The sequence below is a fragment of the Nyctibius grandis genome, chromosome 33, assembly GCF_013368605.1.
Source record: "Nyctibius grandis isolate bNycGra1 chromosome 33, bNycGra1.pri, whole genome shotgun sequence".
NCBI lineage: Eukaryota > Metazoa > Chordata > Aves > Nyctibiiformes > Nyctibiidae > Nyctibius > Nyctibius grandis.
Window position 1 is genome coordinate 4,083,865 of NC_090690.1, and position 20,867 is coordinate 4,104,731.

Consider the following 20,867-nt stretch of genomic DNA (forward strand, 5'->3'; position numbering starts at 1 on the left):
ACCCATCCCACGGCTCTTCAGGGATGTGGGACTGAAGGATCTCAAAGGCAACGTGTGGGGTGGCCGAGCAGCCGGGCAGGACATGGTATGGATCCCAGGGGTGGCAGGTGTGGGTGTCACCCTCACTGTGCTGCAGGGTGCCACCCCGAATCGCCCCAGAAGCCCCTCAGGGAGGTCTCCCCCCCTGGTCTTGAAGCTGTGGATACGGGGGGGCTGCGGGCGCTGCCCGGGCGGATCTCCCCTCAGCTCAACGGCAACTCAAGGAAATACAGCTTCTTTGTTAAGGAAGTCCCTGTTTGTGACTGTTTTACTTAAAACCTCTCGCCTTGCACCCCACCAGCGCCTCCTGTGCCCCCACCCTGCCCCCTCCGGCCAGCTCTCAGGGAGAGAAGGGGCGTCCTGTGCCCAGAGATGCCCTCAGGGGCAAAGCCAGCAGCACAGGGCCAGGTCTAGGCTCCACCACCCTGCTCAGAGCTGTTCTCCACCCACCTCATCAGGGCCCTGAGGGTATTAATAAGCCCTAGTGACCTTGCCCAGCCTCACCAGGGGCCTTGACCCACACCCATGGCCCAGGAGCTCCAGTAAAGCTCAGCTCAAGGGCTTTAGTCCCTGCCTGAGCTGCCTTGGGAGCGCTGGTCTCCCTGCCTCATCGCCTCGGACCCCATCCTGACCTGCAGGCTGACTTCCCGGCTTGATCTTAGACCTGCCTCAGCACCGTGAACTTGCCTGGTGATCTCAACTCTTGGTTGAACCTGGTCACCATCTCCAGGTTGGTCCTGCTCATGTTGTTCAGGTACTGGAGGGCTGGGTCCTGGCTGGTGATGCTCTGGCCATGCCCCCATAACTCCTGGCTCACATTCCTTTAGGGAGCCGCCCCGCTCTTGCTCCTCCCTGACACTCGTGTGTTATTTTAACCTCTCTCCTGCTTTGGAGCCTCTTTCTTCCCCATCTCAAAGGCCCATCTACAAAGTCTGTAGCAATTTATTATCTTTAAGCTTAGTATAAAAGGTAAATCGTTTCAGGGGATGAACAGGAACTACAGGAGGAACTGGAGACATGAGTAACAGTCAGTCCACGTGCCAGGAATCACAGGCAGACCCACAGAGGAGCCTTCTGCTAGCAGGCACCGGTGGCTCACAGTGAGGTGGAGGAACTCTGCTACCCAGACCCAGGAAAGAGCTGATGGATCGAAGATGGCAGGAGCCAGGCAGGCCGAGCTGCAACCATCCATCTGTCCAGGTCCTACGTTTAGGTAGGACATCCTTGATTTAAAAGTCTTTCTGAAGTGCACAGACCAGTGGGATTTCTCAGCAATGGTGCTGGGAGGAGAAAAATCTGCCACTGATGAGAGAGTCCAGAGTGAGCAGCGGTCAGCTGAGCTCTGGCCTGTGGGTCAGCCCTGGTGGTCTGCTCCGCGCAGGGCTCAGTCGCCTTGTTTCACTAGGACATCAGACAGGTCCTCTGTGCCCTCCAGCTTCAGATTCTGGGGATATAAAAGAAAAGCTAAGTTTGACAAAGCCAGACTCTTCCCCTCTGGGTCTGAAGGCCTGGCATAAACACCACACACCAGGAAGGTTCAGAACAACCCCAGCCCCTTCTGTCACCATCAGCGCACGCAAGACCAAGGCTTCACAACGCTTAGAACAACACTGGGCAACAACGTGCTCACCCCTCTGCTGCCAGAGCCAAGGACAGGGAAGGACAGACAGCAGTTAGGCTGGAAATGCTGCGAGCGCTTAACCTCGGGCTGTCGTCCCCTGCGCATCGGCCTGGTTTATGTTCCTTATAAGCATGAAACGGGGGCTTAAGTTGAGAAGTGCTGGTGTAGCAAGGAAACAGCCCTGCTCCCAGGGCTTCTCACCGTGTGTTTTGCCCACCACCTCTGTCACACTTACCTTCTCATTTGCCAAATGCAAGAGGCAGGCGAAGGCTAAGGGGACAGACAGATTGTTGGCCATCGCAGAAGGCAGCCTACAAAAGAGAAGGGAGGAGGTTAGGATGGCCAGAGCCTGCTGAAACCCGACGGATGGAGCATGTCTGCAAGGATCAGGTCACCAAAAACAAGCTCCTCCCCAGGGATCTGCTTTTTTCCACCTTTCCCCTCCCACTAGAAAAGAATTTGCCAAGCTGAATGCAACCTGTAGCTTCCTCAGGCAAACCCAGAGAGCAAGAGATTTTTTTTTTTTCCCCATCAGGGTTTGGTCAGCAGGTTGTAATAGACACAGGAGGGGTCAGCGTTTGCCCAAGCTCAGCTGAAGGCTGTCCCCATCTTTAGTCCAACCTTTTTTAGGGTCGCTCTACCTGTGAAGCAGTTCCTTTGTGATGCTGCTGAAGAGCTTCTCGCCTGCTACCACTGAGGTGTCCTTCTCTTTCTCTGCATCTTCCATCTATTTAGCAAAAAGACAGACACTGCTGAGACCGATTTTGCTCCCCAATACTCAGCCTTGTGTTCAGAGAAAAACCACTGCAAGTTACACTCAGTCTGTCCTTACCAACCATCCCATGGGAGCAAGGCTACTAGAAAGGAATTGCTGCTAAGCCTGCCCAGGGTGGTCTCTGCAGGAGTTAAGCAGTTACTGGCAGGGCATTTGGAGGTATCTGGCTTCCCCAGCACTCACCTCTGCCACTGGTTCTTTCTTCTCTCCATCAGTCAGCAGGTCCCACATGTTTTTCTTCAACCTCTTCATGTCCATTTTCTTGGCTGTCTTTGCATACTGAATTGATATCTTATTGACCTGAGGAGAAGTCTGGGGTTAGTTGAGAGGAACTGAGCAGAAGCAGCAGCACTATCCTCATTCACCGTTGGTGTGGTCCTGATTGCTATCTCACTACTAAATCTTTGATTTGTAATTCCCTTCTCTTACCCAAGGGTTCATCTGGAAATAAAGTGTCCAGCAGCAAACCCAGGAGACCCTGCACCAGGGAAACCGCTGTCTCAGGACTTCCAACCACCCGAGGTGTTGAGAGGCTTTGCTCTCCAGATCTGCCCAGTGAGCAGTTCACAGCTCGGTGACGAGTCCTTACCTTCTGGGGCTCAGCAATGAGGTTCAGCTCTCCGTACGTCGTGATAACAACATCGCCAACCACCCTGTTGAGCTCAGCATCTTGACCCTCAGGGAGGGCAGTGAGGTTGAACTCGCCCGCCTGGCCCATGAATTGAGCAGGGTCATTATCATCATCGCTGTCTGCAGCCTGATCATGAAGAGAGACAGCAGTGAGGACACCCAGAGACATCTTTGAGGAGCCAGAGATGTTCTGCACTGAGAGAACAAGAGCACCCGCCTCTCAGGAGGATGGCGATACCTGCCCACCTTCCCCTTGGAACATGTTCTTATTCAGCCTCTCTCCATGGCACTTAGGCTGGGCTAAGGCTAAACCCAAGACAGATTTAGAGTGCAGAATATCAAAAGACTGCTCTACATGGAAAGATAACGAGGGCGACCAGCTGAGACTTGTCACAAACACACTGAGGAGGCAGCATTGGCTTGGCAGAAAGTTGAAGCTTTGGAAGAAATCGACTTCAACGGGAGCTTGTAAGAGCTGGGAGCAAACCTCACTGTGTAGAGGTGACGGCAGGGGTGAGCGATGGCATTTGCTGCTGCTTTAGGGTACGGGTGTATGGAACAGGCTGGACTAGAGTTTCTGCAGCAAACACCAAAGGTACAGTTTAGTTGATGTCATTGGAGTGAGGGGACAGAGCAGAGACTCCTACAGCTTTGTCATAATCTGCAGCACCAATTCTTTTTCCCTAGTAATGAATTTTGAACACAGATTCTTCCTAAATGATTCACATCACATAACAAATACAGGCAACAGAAAGAAATCTTCTTGTCCTGGTTACCTGCAATGCAGGGCAGAAGTTGGAGGTGTCATTGGGGTTGTTGTAATCGTACTCGCCGATCTCGTCTTCGTGATCCAACGAGCTGCCCGGCTCAGACATCCTGCAGAGCTACAGAGAAAAACAGGGGTCAGAACAAAAACTCTAAATACTTCCCCAAGCAATGCCCATGCCTCGTTCCTTCATCACCTCCCCTTTTCCCAGCCTGCTGGCTCTTCCTCCTCTTCCTCACATACCAGCTCTCTACAAAACCCCTCATAAAGCACAACAAAGCACAGCCGCGGGTCAGCTCAGTGAGAGACACGCTGGCCCAACTCCATCCCTGAGGAGCATCCCACAGCACTTCAGGCATTTGGAGAAGAGGGGTTTTGTGCACGAAATCATTGCCAACAGGCTTTTAGAGAAGATTCTTACCTTAACAGCTGGTTTGAGGAACAGCTGGAGAATGTTGTTAGGGTCATAGTTGAAGTCTGTGGGAAGTGTGGTCCCCTTCACATTCTCGCTCTCCAGAATGGATTTGGCTAGAGTTACAGATGCCTGGAGAAGGTAATAAATACCACTACCCATGAGCTATCCACTTCTTGAAAGATTAATGCACAAATAAGTGCTTTGAACACTTCGTCTGAAAGGGGGCAAGCTCTGAGATGCCTTCAAAGAGGAGTTCCACACTGGTCCAGCAGCTTCTGTGCAGCACCCCAGGACACCCAGCTGGACCTGCAGGGTCCCTTTGACCGACAGGGTATAAGCCAGGAAGAAATCCAGCCTGATTCTCCAGCCCAAGGTTGGTAAAACTCTCTACTTGTAATGTGACCTGGAGTCAGAAGACCCCGCACCAAGGAAAACACATGATGTTGGGTTTACAGAGCCAGTTTCACAGGAGCATGAGATGAGCCATTTGCAGACGACAGTTCCAAGCCACACTAATAGGGCAAAAGGGAGAGCAGAAAGAGGCAGAAACTCACCACGTACCTTGGTCTTACGGAAATACGCCTCAAAGTCAACATCCTCATCGAAGTTAATTTCAAACGCTTTCTTTGCACTCCTTTTCTTGGTCTCTTTTTCAGGCTCAGCATCTGCTGCAGAAAGGAAGGAAACTGTCAGTGCTTTGTGACAGAGTAAGGACAAACAGCTCACTCCTAACTTCAGCATCTGCCTCACATAGAAAGGTCACTTACAAGGACTTTTCCCTTTGTTACAGGAAAGCAATAGGTGTTGTTCTCAGCTTCATGTTTTAAAGGGATCAGTATCTTTTTATAGAAGTGGAAAGTGTAATTTTAATTACAGCAGGACCTGGCAGTAGCTCCATCTGTAGATACGTACATTTGTGTCGAGGTTTGAAACGCCAGTGCTCTGGGCCAGCCCACATCGACAGAGTTCGGGGACTGAAGTAGGAATATTCCCCTGGGTTCATGGAGAGATGAAGGCACATGGTCCCGATGTCTCCCTCTCCCAAAGGAACCGCATCAATACTGGAAAGAGCACACATGCTGCTCAGTGAAATCATTCCTTTGGCACACACCGGGGCCTGAGCATGCATTTAATATCCAGATCAGCTCTGTACAGACCACCCGCTCCCTCTGCCGGCACGTGTGCAGGGCTCCTACACTCTTTAATCCCTGAGTGGTACTGGGGGTGTTGCACTGCCTGCAGTCTGTGAGGCTGCTGCAAAAACAGAGGGGGATTTGCCAAAGGGCAGGCTGCAAACTGGGCAGCAGACAAGCGATCATTCTGGGGACATGTGACCGTACAGAAAGATCCCCTTGGAGGGCAGAGATATTACTGTAATGCATTCCTGGACGTACCCGAAACTTGAGCAGAAAGCAAGCTATAGCCAGATGGGAAACGTGCCCAGCAAATTAAAGATTCCCCAGAGAGCTGCCAGAAGTTATTGCTTGCTATCAAAGCAAAGCTATACATTTTCAGCGACTATTTACCTCTTGCTCTGGTGGACTGTTCCAAAGGAGTTGAGGTTTTCTGTGAATTCCCCGATCTTGTCTGTTACTGTACTCCTGGGGGAGTCAGAATTGAAATTGTCATCTGGCAGGGTGGGAACACAGTCTTCCCCATCGCTGTCTATCTCTGCGTTGATATCGAACACTTGGTCGCTCTTCTTAAATTTATCCAACAGGGCTGACACTGACTGTGGGAGAAGAAAGTGCTCAGGAAAAAAAATTGCAAGGTATTGGTGGCCCTGCAGCACAACATCCCGCTGCCCCGTGCCTTGGAGATCACTTTGGAGGCCAGCACAGAATATCCCACCTGGCACAGAGCTAAGGAACGTACCTCATCGTGGGATTCAGCATCCCACTTTGTAAACTGGAAACCAGCCAGCGAAGAGCAGATGGGGTGTTTTTCAATGCACTGCGCTAGCAGGGCTAGAGACAAGGAGAGCAAGGGGAAAAGATTAGGTACAGGATGAAGCAACCAGCAGCTAAAACAAGTGCCAAGCATTAAATCATTCTTAAAGCCACATACGCAGGCAGCCCTTCTTGCATGTAGGGCAGTGCAGGGCTCACTGCAAAAGCAGCTGGGCTTATTTCTCAGCAGAAAGGGAGAGTTCAGTTGCTACGCTGACTCAGGGGTGGGCATAACGCTGGGAATCTTATCAGAGCAGTGGCGTTTGGTAGTGTGTACAGGCTCAAAACACTCTAAGAAGGTCAGTCCTTAACTAATCTCACAGCTCGGACCATTTATATGTGCTGTGTGAGAGATCTGCCAGAGGTTAAGCTACATGTAGTGATGTCAAACCTACAAAGGTCCTGTTTTTCCAGCAACCAGTCACAACTTGAGCAGAATCAGAGCGACGGCGCCACAGGGTAACCAAGCAGTGACCAAAAGCACAAGTCAAGCTGGCTGAGACTAAAATGAGCACACTTGGGAGATGAAAAGGATGGAAAGGTGTGGGTGGGCCCCTTTGCTTAGCGGTTACTGGCACTCACGCTTTAAATCCGTCACTTTCACAGGATCAGAGTTTGGCAGCGTGAGCGTCTCTGAAGAAGGGAGAGGCACGATCTTCGAGTCAAAGAGGAGCTCGCTGTGGCAGTTTTGGGTATGCAGCCCGGTGAGGAAAATGCCAGCTGTGCTGCACTCATCAAAAGATGCGGCTGTTTTCCGGAACATGGGATCAACCTGCAGGTATGGAACGAAGAGAGAATCACGGAAAGGAGTAGATGGAGGGGGTGAAGCAGGTCTCTGCAGGAGACTTTGAAGTACAGATCCGAAGATCTGTACCATTTTCTCAGCAAGGGTCATTAGCTATTGGAAGGGGCTGCCCAGGGAGGTGGTGGAGTCACCATCTCTGGAGGGGTTTAAGAAAAGACTGGACATGGCACTTAGTGCCCTGGTCTAGTTGACATGGTGGTGTCAGGGCAATGGCTGGACTCGATGAGCCTGGAGGGCTCTTCCAACCTCATTGATTCTGGGATTCTGTGATTCTGTGAAGGGAGAATGACCCACACATCTTTTTCAGCGAGGAGAGAGCTCTCACAGCTGCCTCACACAGGAGGAATATACGTGACTAGGAACAGTCTTGCTACAATAGCTGAATTCACAGACGTGCATGTGAACATTAGAGCCCAAGAGAGGAACGTGCAATAAGGGAAACAATAGAAATGAGAAAGATGAGGCGACATCTCCTTTCCTGCACCCGAACACAGCTGCCACAGCAGCCCCCCTCCACCCACCTCACATCTGCGATTCGCCTCTGACACATTGATGTTATTCAAGTTCTGCTCGATGGTTTTGAATGAGTGCTTTTTCTTTGTCTGAACTCTCTTGACAGCCTCAGGAGCTGGGCTGTCTTCTAAAAGGAAAAGAAGAAGACAGTTACAAAGAAAAGAACAAGTTACACTTAGAAAACTTGCTAAAATACCCTACGGAGGGATAGGATAAGTTTTACTTTGGTTTGCATGACAAACACACAGTGGGCATGAAGTTACCCAGTTAGGTATCTATTAGCATGAACCACCAATGTTTTATTGGCTGGATGCTGCATTTCTTTTTATTGACTCTATTTTATCTTAACAGCACATTTTCTTTCCCAAGCAAAGGACAGCAGCAGGTGGGGCGCTGCATTTTTAATGTTTCAGATTAGGCCACCTTTGGTTTGCATTCAAATCTAACAGGCCAAATCACTGAATACAGGATTGAGCAACAGATTCAGGTTCTCACCTCAACCCTCCCTGCTCAAGCACCCAGGCAAACTAATTCAGTATTTCCCAGCCCCTGAAAAACGAAGTTAGCGCTACTCTCCCAGATGTACAAAGCACTTTGAAATGCAGGGGTGCTATGTAAGTACACTGACATTGCTCCTAGGTGAAGGTGGAATGGGAACAGCTTAACAGAAAACGCGTGAAGGGCTCACCTCCTTCTGGGCTGTCCACGTTTTTTGTAGGAGCCGAGTCCCTGCCCAGGCCTCCAAGAACTTTGTAGGTGTCCGCATGGACCGCGTCCACACGCACGGCGTAAATCTTCGCGCTGGCATCAAGCGTGCCAGCTGCTATCTGGCAGGAGGAAGGAAAGATGGCAAGTTTTAGTTAGAAAGGAAAAAAGTCTCACCTAGAAGATGCAAAGATTCTGTGAAATGCTGCTGAGCTGAATTGCTGAATGCTCTGCATTGCAAGCAAAATTGTGAGCAACTGGAAAAGGATTTATCCTGAAACCTACCAGAGACCTAGGTGTGCAGCAGGGGTCAAGATGGGTCTTCCCTGGCAGAGCCTATGGTTTGCTTTCAGTTCTTTTGGAAGGGATCACACACAGTAATACTTAAAAAGTTGCCAAGATTAAGCAACGGGGAGAAGCAGAAAGGTGCAGATTTGCATCTGCCACGAGCCTTCTCTCTTCCACCTCTCCTTCATGCCTTCTTTCGGGTTCATCCTCTTGGTATCATTCATATAATTTTCCCCAATCACGATGTCAAAGAGGTGAAGCGTAGGAGATGCCAAGTGCCCTTTTCAATCACAGATCCCCCCAGGCAGCTGAAATTCCACCCACTGAAAACCTGTGCAGTGTTTCCCATCCCTTCCTCAGTTTCATCAACCATAAGACAGCTAGCTCAGGGGTTCCTTGAGGCCATGGTCATTCATTCATTCATCCAAGAATTCAGTTCTCCCTCCTAGCACCAGTGAATTATTATGGCGAGTAAGTCTTTGCCCTGGCAAGTTCTTATTCTGATCCATCCCAGATCAAAATTAGTCCGTGCATTACCCACACTAACCTCCTTTCTTTTCCAGCCTTGTTTTGTTACTGGTTGTAACACCCAGTATTGCCCTCAGAAGCCTCAAGTCTTACTTTTAAACAAGCTCTCCTTTTGAAGGACCATGACTGAAAGAATTTAATTTCTTTAATTTCTATGGCACAAAAGGATTCAACACTGTCAGCTTCTGCGAAAAGTGACGGTGCTGCCTCTACCAGGTATTTTTAGTGGAAGGAACCAGCTCAGTTACCTTCAGCACGATTTGAGGCTTGTTATTGACTAAACGCCAGTCAGAGACAAAGCACCACCGTGACCAGGTAGTGATTCCTCTCACCTTGAAGTTGGTCAGTTCAGAGTCCTTCTGTTTCAGGATCTCGGCCATATAGTCTATCAGGTGTAAGCCAAAGGCATTCTTCGTGGTGATTTTCTGAAACAAAGCACAGCTCAGAACTGATCCCTTGGCAAATGACACCTGTCAAAACTGTCTGAACCCTCATCCTGTGTGGTGAAGGGTCTAGAGCACAAGTCTTATGAGGAGCAGCTGAGGGAACTGGGGTTTAGTCTGGAGAAGTCTGAGGGAAGACCTTCTCACTTTCTACAACTGCCTGAAAGCAGGGTGTAGCGAGGTGGGTGTTAGTCTCTTCTCCCAGGTAACAAGTGACAGGATGAGAGGAAACTGACTCAAGTTGCCCCAGGGGAGGTTTAGATTGGATAATAGGAAAAATTTCTTCACTGAAAGGGTTGTCAAGCACTGGCACAGGCTGCCCAACGCAGTGGTGGAGTCACCATCCCTGGAGAGATTTAAAAGCCGTGCTGATGTGGTGCTGAGGGACATGGGTTAGTGGTGGCCTTGGCAGCGCTGGGTTAACGGTTGGACTCGATCTTAAAGGTCCTTTCCAACCAAGACGATTCCGTGATCCTATTTACAGCAGGACTGACGGGCTATGGTTCATGCCACATCTTTGTTACTGCTGGGAAGGCAGCAACAGAAGCCCAGATCTGGCCTTGGCTTGGATCAGCGACGTAGCTCAGAGGGTTTGGAAGAAGAATAACCGCATAGCCGAGGCTTAAGGGGTTTAAAATCCCTCCTGGCTTTGCAACCGCGGCCGGGCGGAGGTGGTGTGAGAGGGGCCGGGATCAGGAGCCCTCCCCGAGGCTGCCGACTCACGTTCTCGGTGGAGAGCTTGATGCAGGTGCTGTAGTGGTCCGAGATCTGAGCGTTGGTCCACTGCGGGAGGGCCGGCAGCCATGCCTCCGCCTGCCTGGGGGAGACACGGTGCGTTGGGGACCCTCCGCGTACCCCCCCCCCGCCCTCCCCTCCTCACACCGGGCCCGGCCGTACCTGGGTGAGGGTGAGGCGAGGCCCAGCGGCGAGTCGGTGCTGCTGAATTGGAGATCGGTGGCTCTCGAGCGCCGGCGTTGCCTCCTCTCTCGTTCATCGTCATTCCCGGGGCATTCGGCCAGCACGGGGGTGCCGGTGCTGCCGAGGGACCGCGGGGCGGGGGAGGCGGCCGGGGCCCGCCGGGGTGTGGGGACGCTCATCCTCACGGTGGGGCCGGGCCAGGCCGCGCCGCCTCAGGCCCGCCGCCACTAGCGCCCCGCCCACTCCTCGCTCACGGACCAATCAGCTCGCGATCCGGCCGGCCGGTGACCAATCGGACGCGAGGTGCTGCGCCCCGCCCTAAAGGATTTGAATCGCCCGCGCCGGGCGCAACGGCTGGTGCGGGGGCGGGAAGGGGCGGGGCGCGCGCGGCCCCTCAGTCACCCGGCGGGCGGCGGCGGACGCGCTTCCCCGTGGCTCCTGTCAGGGACCGCCCGGCCCCGGGCCTGCCGCTTTTCCGGCCTGGGATTGCCTCCGAGCGGTGCCATCCGCTCTCGGTGGTGCCCGGGCCCCTCTCGCACCGGCGGAGCAGCGGGCAAAGCCCGCCTCGGAGGAGGAACAGCATCCAGAACCGACCCGCTTAGGTACCGACCGCCCCCCGCCCCAGCCGCTCTCTGCCTGTCCCCGCGGTCCTTGGCGCCTCCGTGGGCATCCCCACGCCCCGCCGGAGGCCTCCGTTTGTTTCTCGTTGTCCCCCAGAGGCCCTGTCTGTGTGGAAGTGCCTCCAGGGCCGTCGGCCTGACCCTTCAGGTTGCTCTGCAGGCCCCCCCGAGCACTCCAGGTGCCTTCTAGCGGCCCCTCAGCCGCTCCGTGCGCAGTTTGAGGTTCCCCAGAGCCCGCTGTGTTTATTTCCAGGTGTTTTTTGGTGTGTCCTATAAGCCCTCGGTGTGTCCTGAAGCCCCCTCTTCTTCTCTTTGTGGCTTTCTGGGTACCCCAGAGGGTTGGAAGGGGGTCTTTGGGCGTTACAGTCTGAGACTGGGCAGCACCCAGCAGCTCAGATGTCAGCCCCATGCCGGGGGGCTAGCAGATGGCTCGGGGCACCCCCCCTGCCTTCAGCTCTGGAGGCCCCCATCCTGCCCAGCATAGCATCCTTCCTCCTGCTCTGGCCCAGGAAGGGTGCTCAGCGAGAGCAGGAGCGGGTCGCAGCTCCTGCTTTCACTGCAGTGCTGGAAGCGGAGAGACTGGTAAGTCAAGAGCCAATAGTGCTTCCTAAAACCAGTCCCTTCTCCTCTTGGTGTGACCCCAGGCAGCCTGCGTTTGTGTACAGGACCCCATGAAGACAGGAAGGCTCCCCCTATCCCCACCTCAGCTTTTCACCTGTCTCCCCAGCTCTCAGCAGATGAGGCCGGGTTATCTGTATCGCTTTGGTTTCCCTGCGCTTACTAGCAGGGAAGGTTTGCTGGGGAAAGCTGTTGCTACTTAAATTTCCTTCTCACAGTGGAGCCGTGGCCTAGTGTGCCTGATTCCAGCAGTCCTGCCTACGGCACGGTGCCTGGGCTGCGGGCAGAGGAGACGTGCTCCTTGCTTTAGTATGGAGAGCAGTCTGGGCTGAGCGATGTGCCTGAGGCAAGGCTGCATGATGGGGGAAATAAAGCTCTGTGGTTTATTTTTGTAGCACGTCCTACTCTGTAGAAGCATTAGCAGAAATTTAGGTGGCCTGGACCTGTGCCTGCCTCCACCATCACCCTGACCCACAGCTGATGGGAAGAGCAGCTTCTTCTCCAGTGCAACCACCTGGACAAGAAGCTTTTCCAGCCCTCCCAGGGGGGTGAAGCAGCATCTGCCCCAACCCTTCTTGGTGGATTTAGGTACTGGGGACTGCAACGTTGCTGCAGTTTGATGTCTGAGTTCTTCCTGACTGCAAAGTGCTCTTCCAGCCTGAACCACTGGATGGGGCAGGAGGAAAAGATGTGGTTTGATCTCAACTATGTTCCTCAAGACGCTGTGTTCCCTTCTGAGCCAACCCTGGCAGCAGTCCCCACTGCTCCCCACGCAGAGCAGGCAAGGAATTGCTGTGCCATCAGCTAATTTCTGCACTGACTCCAGCCACCCTGAAAATGGCAAAAGAATTAACTTGGTAGAGACTGGCATCTACTCATAAGTCCAGCTCAAGCACGCTGGGGGCCCAGGACACTTCTAAAAGCCACAAGGGACTAAGTGACTTGTGGAGGGGGGGCAAAAACCCTGTAGGGCTTTTTTTTGTCCCCAAATAACTCAGGGTCTGAGCAAAGGGTTCTGACCCCTTCCCTCAGCTGCTCCAGTTGGGCCAGACTGAAACAGAGAGGCCGTAAAACTCAGTTTAAGCTTTATGATGTGTCTTCCTGTGAGCAAAAGTCTCATAACGAAGCTTTTAATGGCTGTTGTAAATGAATCAATATCTCCAGCTATACATCTGAAATGAAAGAGGCTGAAGGAACTATGAAGGTTTTTAATGTCCAAATAAATTACTCCTGCTGTGGCAATAGCAATGTGTGGAGCATTTGATTATTCCCAGCTGTAAGGGATGCTGGTGAGGACAGAAATATTCATGCTCTGTATTTAACTGGAAATTAAGAGAATGTATCATTTGGTGACACTTTTACAAATGGCTGCTCCTCCTTCGTTCAGCTTCCCAGCTAATAAATCACTGGCAGGACTTCGGGGAAACTTGAGTTACAACTCGGACTTGCCGGTGGGTGTTTGCTGGAGGATGCGATCCCAAATATCCCCCGGGGAGATGGAGGTGTGCTGGGATTCTCCTGCTCTTGGAGGGAATGCTGGAGGCTCAGTTAAGGTTTACTTTGGGAGCTGGGAAGAGTGACTTTGGAGGGAAAGCCGGCTGTTTGCTACCTGCTGTGCTCCCGGTGCCTTTCCACCTGCCTGCACCGTGCTGGGGCTGTGGGAGGCTTTGGGGTGACGCCGAACACGGGGGATGTTTCCTAGCTGCAGGAAAGTGCTGCAGCGGGGTGGGAAGTTTAGGAGAAGAATAGGAAGGGGAGAAGTGGTCTTGTGTGACTGGTGCAGCTGCTGTGATGGGCTTGAAACCTTGTCGGTCACGTCCGTGGGACTGCTGAGCTGCTCGGGGGTGAGATGCGCTGGCTGCTCCGGACCCACAACACGGGTAGCGTAGCAACGGGGATCTTCCCCAGCTGCAAGGCTTAAAAATAGGGCCGGGGAGTGTTGAACTTGCAGCCTTCTGGGGTTACTGGGACCTCTGCCCCCCGTGAGCATCAGACCTGGCCTTGACTCAGTGGGTGCTTGCCTGCAGCCATGGGGCTGCTGGAGGTTTGGGTTCTGTGTGGGTTGGGGGCACTTCTGCGTGCCCCCACGTCCCCGAGCGTGCGGGGACCCTGCTGCAGCGGCTGAGGCTGTTGATGCCACAGGAGTGGGGTCTCCTCCTGTTGACCCCTCTATAAACGGCCTGTAAACTAAAGATTATCTGGTAATTTCTGTGTGCTGGAGCAGAGGATACAGGAGCATTTATTAACCCACTGGTACTTCTGTTATGCAAATGACTGTAGCTCATCTCAGCAATAAAAGGCGATTTAATACCTGCTTGGCTGCTGGCAGTGACTAGGAAGGGGCTTGGTGTTGGTTTTCAGTGCAGATCCTTTTTGCAGACACCCTAGGGTCACCCTCTCCATCTGATTTTCCCCTTCCAGAGCATGCTGTCTGCTTTCAGCCTTGCTTGTTATTGCTGCCGAGCTGCTTCTGGTCGTGCTTGTACCTCGGGGCATGAGGAAGAGGTTGAAACCTCGGAAGAGGCAAATAGTTGGATTTCTCTAAGGTCTTACTAGGGAGGCCCCATTCCTGAGCAGCCTTCCTGCGCCCTGGCTCAGCGTTACATGTGAAAAGGCTCTAACACAGGTTGCACTAACACAGCTTGGATTTTTTTTTTTTTCCCCTTAGAGAGTGTGGCTCTGAGTGGGGAAGCCCTGGAGCAGGTGATCCCACGAAGGGCCATCCCACGAAGGGCCACCATCCCACAGGATTTCAGCGCTCAGGATGACTCTGCTGGCTCATTTGTGATGAGCAGCGATGATCAGACCTTTTCTGCTGTTATTTCTGGTGTTTTATTGCCAGGTAAACCACTTGTACTATAAAATCCAGGATTTCCCAGACCCGGTAATGGCTGTGAAATCAAATGCAAAAATAACTCCTCAAGTGCAGCGATGTATAAACCATCGGTAGCACGGTCACAGCGCGGGCTCGCGCTTCCAGCTGAGGAAAAGTCCTCATGTCCCCACGGAGCAATCAAGATAAGATTGCGGGGTCGAAAGCAGATGAGGGATGTGATGAGCTGTAAATCCTCCGGAGCTGTTGGGCTGGTGGCAGTGAGATGAGGTTGTGCCTCTCGCCGGCTTTGGTCTGGCTGTGCCCACGCAACGTCTCACGTTGTTCTTGGCATCTTTCCTTCACAAGAGAAATGGGCAAGCTGGGCTGGACACAAGCGCCAGCCTGCAGCCCCCGAGAATTACACCAGCGATTGTTTCTGACTGCAGGAACCTGCTGCAGAGATGCTAGATGGACTGGCTGGGCTGGTGGCTTAATTTAGTTTGTAATGTGAATTTAGCGTGTAATGTTTGTAACAGCAGTTGGAAACGATCATTTCTAAGTAGGTTGGTGTTTGTGAATGAGGAGCTCCCAGCCCAACTGAGCTCCCACGGCTCCGTCTGCGTGGGGGAGAGGAGAGGGGGACTGGTGTACACACAGGACCCGAATCCAAGAGTGCAAACTCAGCGATTCCCTGCACCCCAGGGGAAATCCATGGGACTCAGAGTCCTTGCACAGGCTGCCAACCCGACCGGTGTTTTTGAGGGTGCTGCGGGTGCCCAGCGCGGGGAGGAAAGGAAGGCAGCTCGCAGAGCAGGACAGCTTGCTTTGCCACGCTTCCCTGCTGGCACACAGCGTGGGTGAAGTCCTCAGGGAGGGTTTTGTTTATAGATTTTGAGATAATATCTCAGCCCCGAGCTGCTCTGGAGGACGTTGTCTCCATGCCCTGCGTGCTCCATCCCTTGGGCATGCCGAGTCCCTGGAGATGTGCCCCGTGTGCCTCTGCCACCAGTTTTGTGGCCTTTTTTGTGTGCTGCTCATCAAATCCTGGCGTGGGTAGTGTCCGGGTGTCAAAACACCGGGGAGTTTTGGGAGAGAGAGGATGTAACGCTGACAATGTTAGTGCTGCAAGACAAAAATCTGAACGCAAACCCATCTAACAGGGACTCTGCTGCGTGGAGGGTTGTTGCTGCAGTGCGGTTCGGACGTGGCTATCAATCACATCTCCGAGACACGCGTCTCGGCGAAGGGTGGCGGGACAGGCTTTAAAAATAAAAGATCACACACAATTTTTATCTTCCTCTGTGAAGGCTGTGAGATACCACAAGTGTCACCCAAGGAGGCTCGCCTCCTCTTTGGGGGATGGATTCTGAAATTCCTCAATTTAAATGCAAATTCGCAGCCGTTTGATTATGCCATGCATCAGAGAAGCTTTTGGATGCTGAACAGCTTGTAATAATCAGCTCCGCATCCCTCAATACAGATATTATCCGCTGTTGCGATACCATGGCTGCGTGCCTCTGCAGAAAGCAGAGTGCTTCACAACAACCCTCCTTTTCCCTCTTTCTCCCTTTTCCTCTGCTGAAAATTGCTCTCATTACCTCCCCTGAAACCTTTTTAATCAATCTGGACGGCACGATCTGCTTCGCGATAACAGGAATAACGTTTTCGGAGGTGCTTTGCATGGTAATGCTCTTCTCAGCCTGAAATGCTGCAATTCAGAATGACTTCAGGAAAGGCTTGTATTTCTTCTTGACACCTTGGTCTTCTATAACCTGAATATTTTTTTCTTGGGAGGTTTATAATTGCCTAACTCACAACTTCCTTATAGGAAAGGGGGGAAAGCGGGATCGGTGCGGCACAGGAGTGGGTGCGTTAGTTGTGGCACGGCCCATGGGAAGCTCGTCCTGGTTGGGATCTCCATCCTGGGATGTCTTCCAGGACGAAGCCCTGATCTTGTGTAATAAGAGCACAGGTCACACCAGGATTTCCTAGACCCTTCTGCAACGCATTTCTCTACCCATCAAATTGCTCAAATTAATAATGTTTGACTTTTAATCAAGCCCATTACAGCCGTTGTCACACTTGAGCATCCTATTTAAGCAATCATCGCTCTCACCCACTCATGGAATCATAGAATCACAGAATGGTTTGGGTTGGAAGGGACCTTAAAGCCCATCTAGTTCCAACCCCCTGCCACGGGCAGGGACACCTTCCACCAGCCCAGGTTGCTCCCAGCCCCATCCAACCTGGCCTTGAACACTGCCAGGGAGGGGGCAGCCACAGCTTCTCTGGGCAACCTGGGCCAGGGTCTCACCACCCTCACAGCAAAGAATTTCTTCCTAATATCTCATCTCAATCTCCCCTCTTTCAGTTTAAAACCATTCCCCCTTGTCCCATCACTCCGTGCCCTTGTAAAAAGTCCCTTTCCAGCTTTCCTGTAGCCCCTTCAGGCACTGGAAGGTGCTAGAAGGTCTCCCCGGAGACCTTCTCTTCCTTAGGAGCTTCTCAGGTATTTGCATCTCACTGATGCGAAGGAAAGTCCTTTTGATGTTGACCAAGAATACAAAACCTGCAGTTAATCCTCATTTTACTCTTGCAACTGGATTGGGCTGATTTTTGAATCACCGCTGCGGGTTCTCAAATCTTTCATTAGCTTGAGTCATTTAGTTTAGTAATAAAAAGTAATTGCTTGTCTAAAGAACCAGACACCGCTTCTCCGTGGCCTGTAATTCTCCACCAAGTAGCCCTGTTTGCGGCGGGGCAACCAAAATGTGCTCCAGTCTGCACAGAAATTGAAGCGGGGAGCTCGTGAAGTCGATGGAGAACAGGAAAAATCCCCTTTCCTCCGTACGCTTTAAACTCCAGTTGTTTCTCTTTAAGCTCTAACTTTGTCACAATGATCTAACAGAGCGTTTGGTGCTATGGAAACCCCAGTTTACACACTGGTGCATAGCTGCAAGCCAGTAACTATCTTTAATTTTCATTTTCTGAGGATATTTTTGACTTGTGTATTAAGCAAACATTTATGCAAAACACTGTGGAATCCATAAATGTTAATTAAGTTGAACTTGTGTCTTTGCCACAGCAGATCATCAGATTGATGGGTTCATTGAAGTCTGCAGAACTTGCCGGGAGGGCTGAGGGCAGCTATAAAAAGACACGACCGTGCAGGTGACGCCAAGGCTCTGCTCTTCGGGTGTCGCCTTCAGCGAGCTCCTGCTTTCACCCCGTCTGTCTCGCCTCCACCAGATGCAGAGCCCAGGTTTCGCCCTGCAAGTGCCACCGGTGAGTTTTGCAGGCACAGTGTCAACCCTCCAAGCGTGGCTCGGTGTGCGAGGGCACCGTGGCATGCAACGAGTGGCGAAGGCCTCAGCTGGGGAAGGAGGATGCTGATAGAGAAGAGCTCTGCAGGACTTCACCAGGCAGCAAGTGCAGGGGATAATCCCTTTATCTGTCCCTCCCCTCCTTTGTAAAACAACCACCTTAAGCTCTCCCCAGAGCCCCAACCCTGACCCAAACCGCCCCAGGTTGCTCTTGATTTCGGGGGTTTTCATATTGGATTGTAGATGGAGGATATGTGCAAACTGGGATGAACCGGGGAATAAGGAATTTGGATTTCCCCATGCCATTTCTGCAGTGGATTGCTGTGGCTGATGAGTATTTTTTATAACCAATAAGCACATGCTCATCGCTTTTATCTAGCGTGTGCATGCAGGTTCATTTAGGAATCTTCTGGGAAGGGTCATGCATTGATGCTAAGAAATAAAACGACCCCTCGTTTGGATCTGACGTGCTGAATCCTGCTGTAAAGTGGGATCTGCTCTGGGGATCCCGCTGCGGGGAAGCTTGGCTGGAGGCAGATGCCTGCACGAAGCACGGCACAGCAGCAGTGCGTGACACTGTTTATTCCTCCTCTTCCTTTTGCATGATAAAATAACCCATGAAAATAAATAACTGGAGCTTAATAGGCACATGGGACAGGGCCTTTGGCAGCGATGCCAATCAGCTGTGCCTCGGCAATGCTCCTCTAATTAAAAACTGCAAATTATAGCTGGCTCGAGCTGATTGCAAGGGCTGCCTGGGTCGGGGGGTTTGCTCTGGGAGGTGAAGCATGGCTGGTTGCTCCTTACATTCCCATTTTCTCTCCCGTCAGGGTGGTGAGGCCTCGGGAAGCCAAGGATTGTGCTGTCCCAGCAGAGCCAGGGTGGTTTGGGAAGTCCAACCCAGCAAGTTGGAGCCGAGAGCGTTAGCTGCTTCGTCAAGGGAATTGCTCTGCCTCGCAGCCAGCGGAATAGGTGGAAATGCCAGCGGTGATGCCCGATCCTCGAGTCCCACGTCTGCTTCAGCCCCGCGTGGGGAAGCGAGCGGCTGGTAAGTCCTGCCCGACTCGAGCCTTCCCCGTGCTCTGGGGATCGGTGATGCGCGGCTGGTCCTGGCTTTGCGGCTGGCTGAGTTTTGAGGGTTGTGCTTTTTCTTGCTGTAATTTTGAGATATCGGAGCACGCCCCTCGTACCAAACCCACTGGCTGCTTTTCACTCCTCTTTTCACCTAGTTTTGGCTTTGCCGTGTTTCACCACTTCTCCTCCCGCTCCCACCAAACCACCAGTTGCTGCCTCTCGTCCTTGTGGTCTCATTAACAGGTTGCAACATGATCTCACAAAAGAAACATTTATTTATGAAAATCCATTTGGACAAACCCCCGAGAGACACCGTGTTGGGGACAAGGGTTGAACTTTTTCTCTGTAGAGATGCTACTATGGGAAGAACGTCACGCAAAGCTCTTATTCGCTGCCCCACACACCAAATACCAACCCCCAGATGTACGTCGCAGCCCATCTCGTCCCCTCGTTCCCCTCCTGGCCCCGACTGTATCGTATTGCACAGATTCAGGAGCCTTTTTGTCTGGGATGGAAAGTTTAAGGGCAAAGACACCCGAGAGTCGTCTCTCATCCTCAGCTGCTCTTGGGACTCACTGTCCCTTATCCAGGGTGTTGCAATTGCTGCGTTTAACTGATGAGTGTGATACAGCTTCCAGCAGAGGTGGTATTTTGGGTGGATATACCGCAGGAAAAGGGGCTATTTGTGTGTTAAACTTTGCATTATAAGTGCTGTGTTAATTATTCAACCAGAGACAGTTTTTTTGGGCAGGATGGTGTGTTCAGTAGATTAATAACAGATTTCTGAAGCCTGAGCGGTGTTGTTTTTTTAATAATAATAATTATTATTATTTTAATGGTAAGCACAAGCTAGGAGCTCTTGGGCTGGGCACTTTGGTTGTGTGATCTCACAGGATGACTCTGGCTAGGACATGGCAAGCTAAAAAAAAACCCCATTAGCCCTGTGGAAATACACAGCAAATAGTGGATACTCTGCTTCCAGCCCGAGTCGCTGCCGTTGGCAGGTGTGCTGTGCCCACCTGGGCCAAGCAGTGATTTCATCCCTCGAGGGACAGCAAAATAAAAATAATAATAATAAAGGTAAGTGGTGGGTGGGCAGCCTTGTGCGTGTGTACCAGAAATCCCGATACAAACCCTACAAACAACAGGGGTTGGTACTGGCTGTTTGCTTTGACCTCCACGTTTGCAAAGTTGACTAATTTTTCTGCCAAGCAGGCCCTTGCTTGGCTTTTGCTGTTTTTTGTTTTGAGCTGGTGGGAGATAAATGGTTACACGTGAAACGGGGTGTAAATGTTGTATTTTGGAGCAGTTGAGCAGACCTCAAGGTATGTATGGAGATGGGGAGTTGCTGTTCCACGCTTCTGCTGGGAGCTAGGTGTGAAGAGCAATTTCTGAGTGCCAGGAAGCAAACCTGAGCTTATAATCAATCCCTTGGGGGTAAGGAAATGGTTTAAGGTTGGGATTTGGGTTTCAGAGCTCCCTCCTGCAATGGTTTTGGCTTGGAGTGCAGTGTAATTGGTCTTGGGCGGCTCCTCTTAATGATGGTGGAAGTTATCTGTATGCCTCCAAGGAGGAGATGGCAAAGGGATGTGCGCAGACCTGCTGATTGATTCTCTCCAGATGCTATTATTTTGCATTTCAGAGAGCCAGGAAAGAGACAAAGAAACTGTCTCGCTTTGCAATTGAATTTCTAATCAGAGATCTGCAAGCAAACCAGGGAAACAGGCTTAATAAATGAGAAAAAACCTCTGTATGACAGCTGACCTGTCTGGAAGGAGAGCTGGAAATAGTGCAGAGACTGGACTCACCATATGGTTGGATGTCCCGTCCCCAAGCCTGAGCAGGGGCGTCTTGTTTTGGGCTTTTCAGTCTTCAAAAGAAGACTTTCCTGTGGCTTTTGCATGCACAGAGCATCCCAAGGTTGGTGAAATCAGCTTATGTTGCCTGATGCACGTCATGTGCGTGGACATGGACCCGACCCAAACATCCCATCTTGCGGCTTGGCTTAGATCCTAAATGTGA

At 51.8% G+C, this 20,867-nt stretch overlaps 1 protein-coding gene across 1 annotated transcript; it reads right to left on the reverse strand.

Moving 5' to 3' along the window:
- Positions 1-1,023: 1,023 nt before the first annotated feature.
- NCAPH (non-SMC condensin I complex subunit H) lies at positions 1,024-10,294 on the reverse strand. Its single transcript, XM_068421620.1, has 16 exons — positions 10,201-10,294; positions 9,367-9,459; positions 8,202-8,340; positions 7,522-7,637; positions 6,778-6,967; positions 6,122-6,213; positions 5,773-5,978; positions 5,159-5,307; positions 4,808-4,914; positions 4,253-4,375; positions 3,842-3,949; positions 3,025-3,192; positions 2,613-2,735; positions 2,302-2,387; positions 1,896-1,971; positions 1,024-1,483 (listed from the first exon to the last, which is right to left on the reverse strand). The coding sequence occupies exons 2-16, from the start codon at positions 9,412-9,414 to the stop codon at positions 1,424-1,426; spliced, it is 1,791 nt and encodes a 596-aa protein (XP_068277721.1). The 5' UTR covers positions 9,415-9,459; positions 10,201-10,294; the 3' UTR covers positions 1,024-1,423.
- Between the last annotated feature and the right edge of the window lie 10,573 nt (positions 10,295-20,867).

Coding starts and splice junctions, on each gene's coding strand:
- NCAPH (XM_068421620.1), bottom strand. CDS start 9,414: ATGGCCGAGATCCTGAAACAGAAGGACTCTGAACTGACCAACTTCAAG. Junction 8,341..9,366: donor CTGAACTGACCAACTTCAAG/GTGAGAGGAATC, acceptor TCCTCCTGCCAG/ATAGCAGCTGGCACGCTTGA. Junction 5,308..5,772: donor ACAGTCCACCAGAGCAAGAG/GTAAATAGTCGC, acceptor TGCTCTTTCCAG/TATTGATGCGGTTCCTTTGG.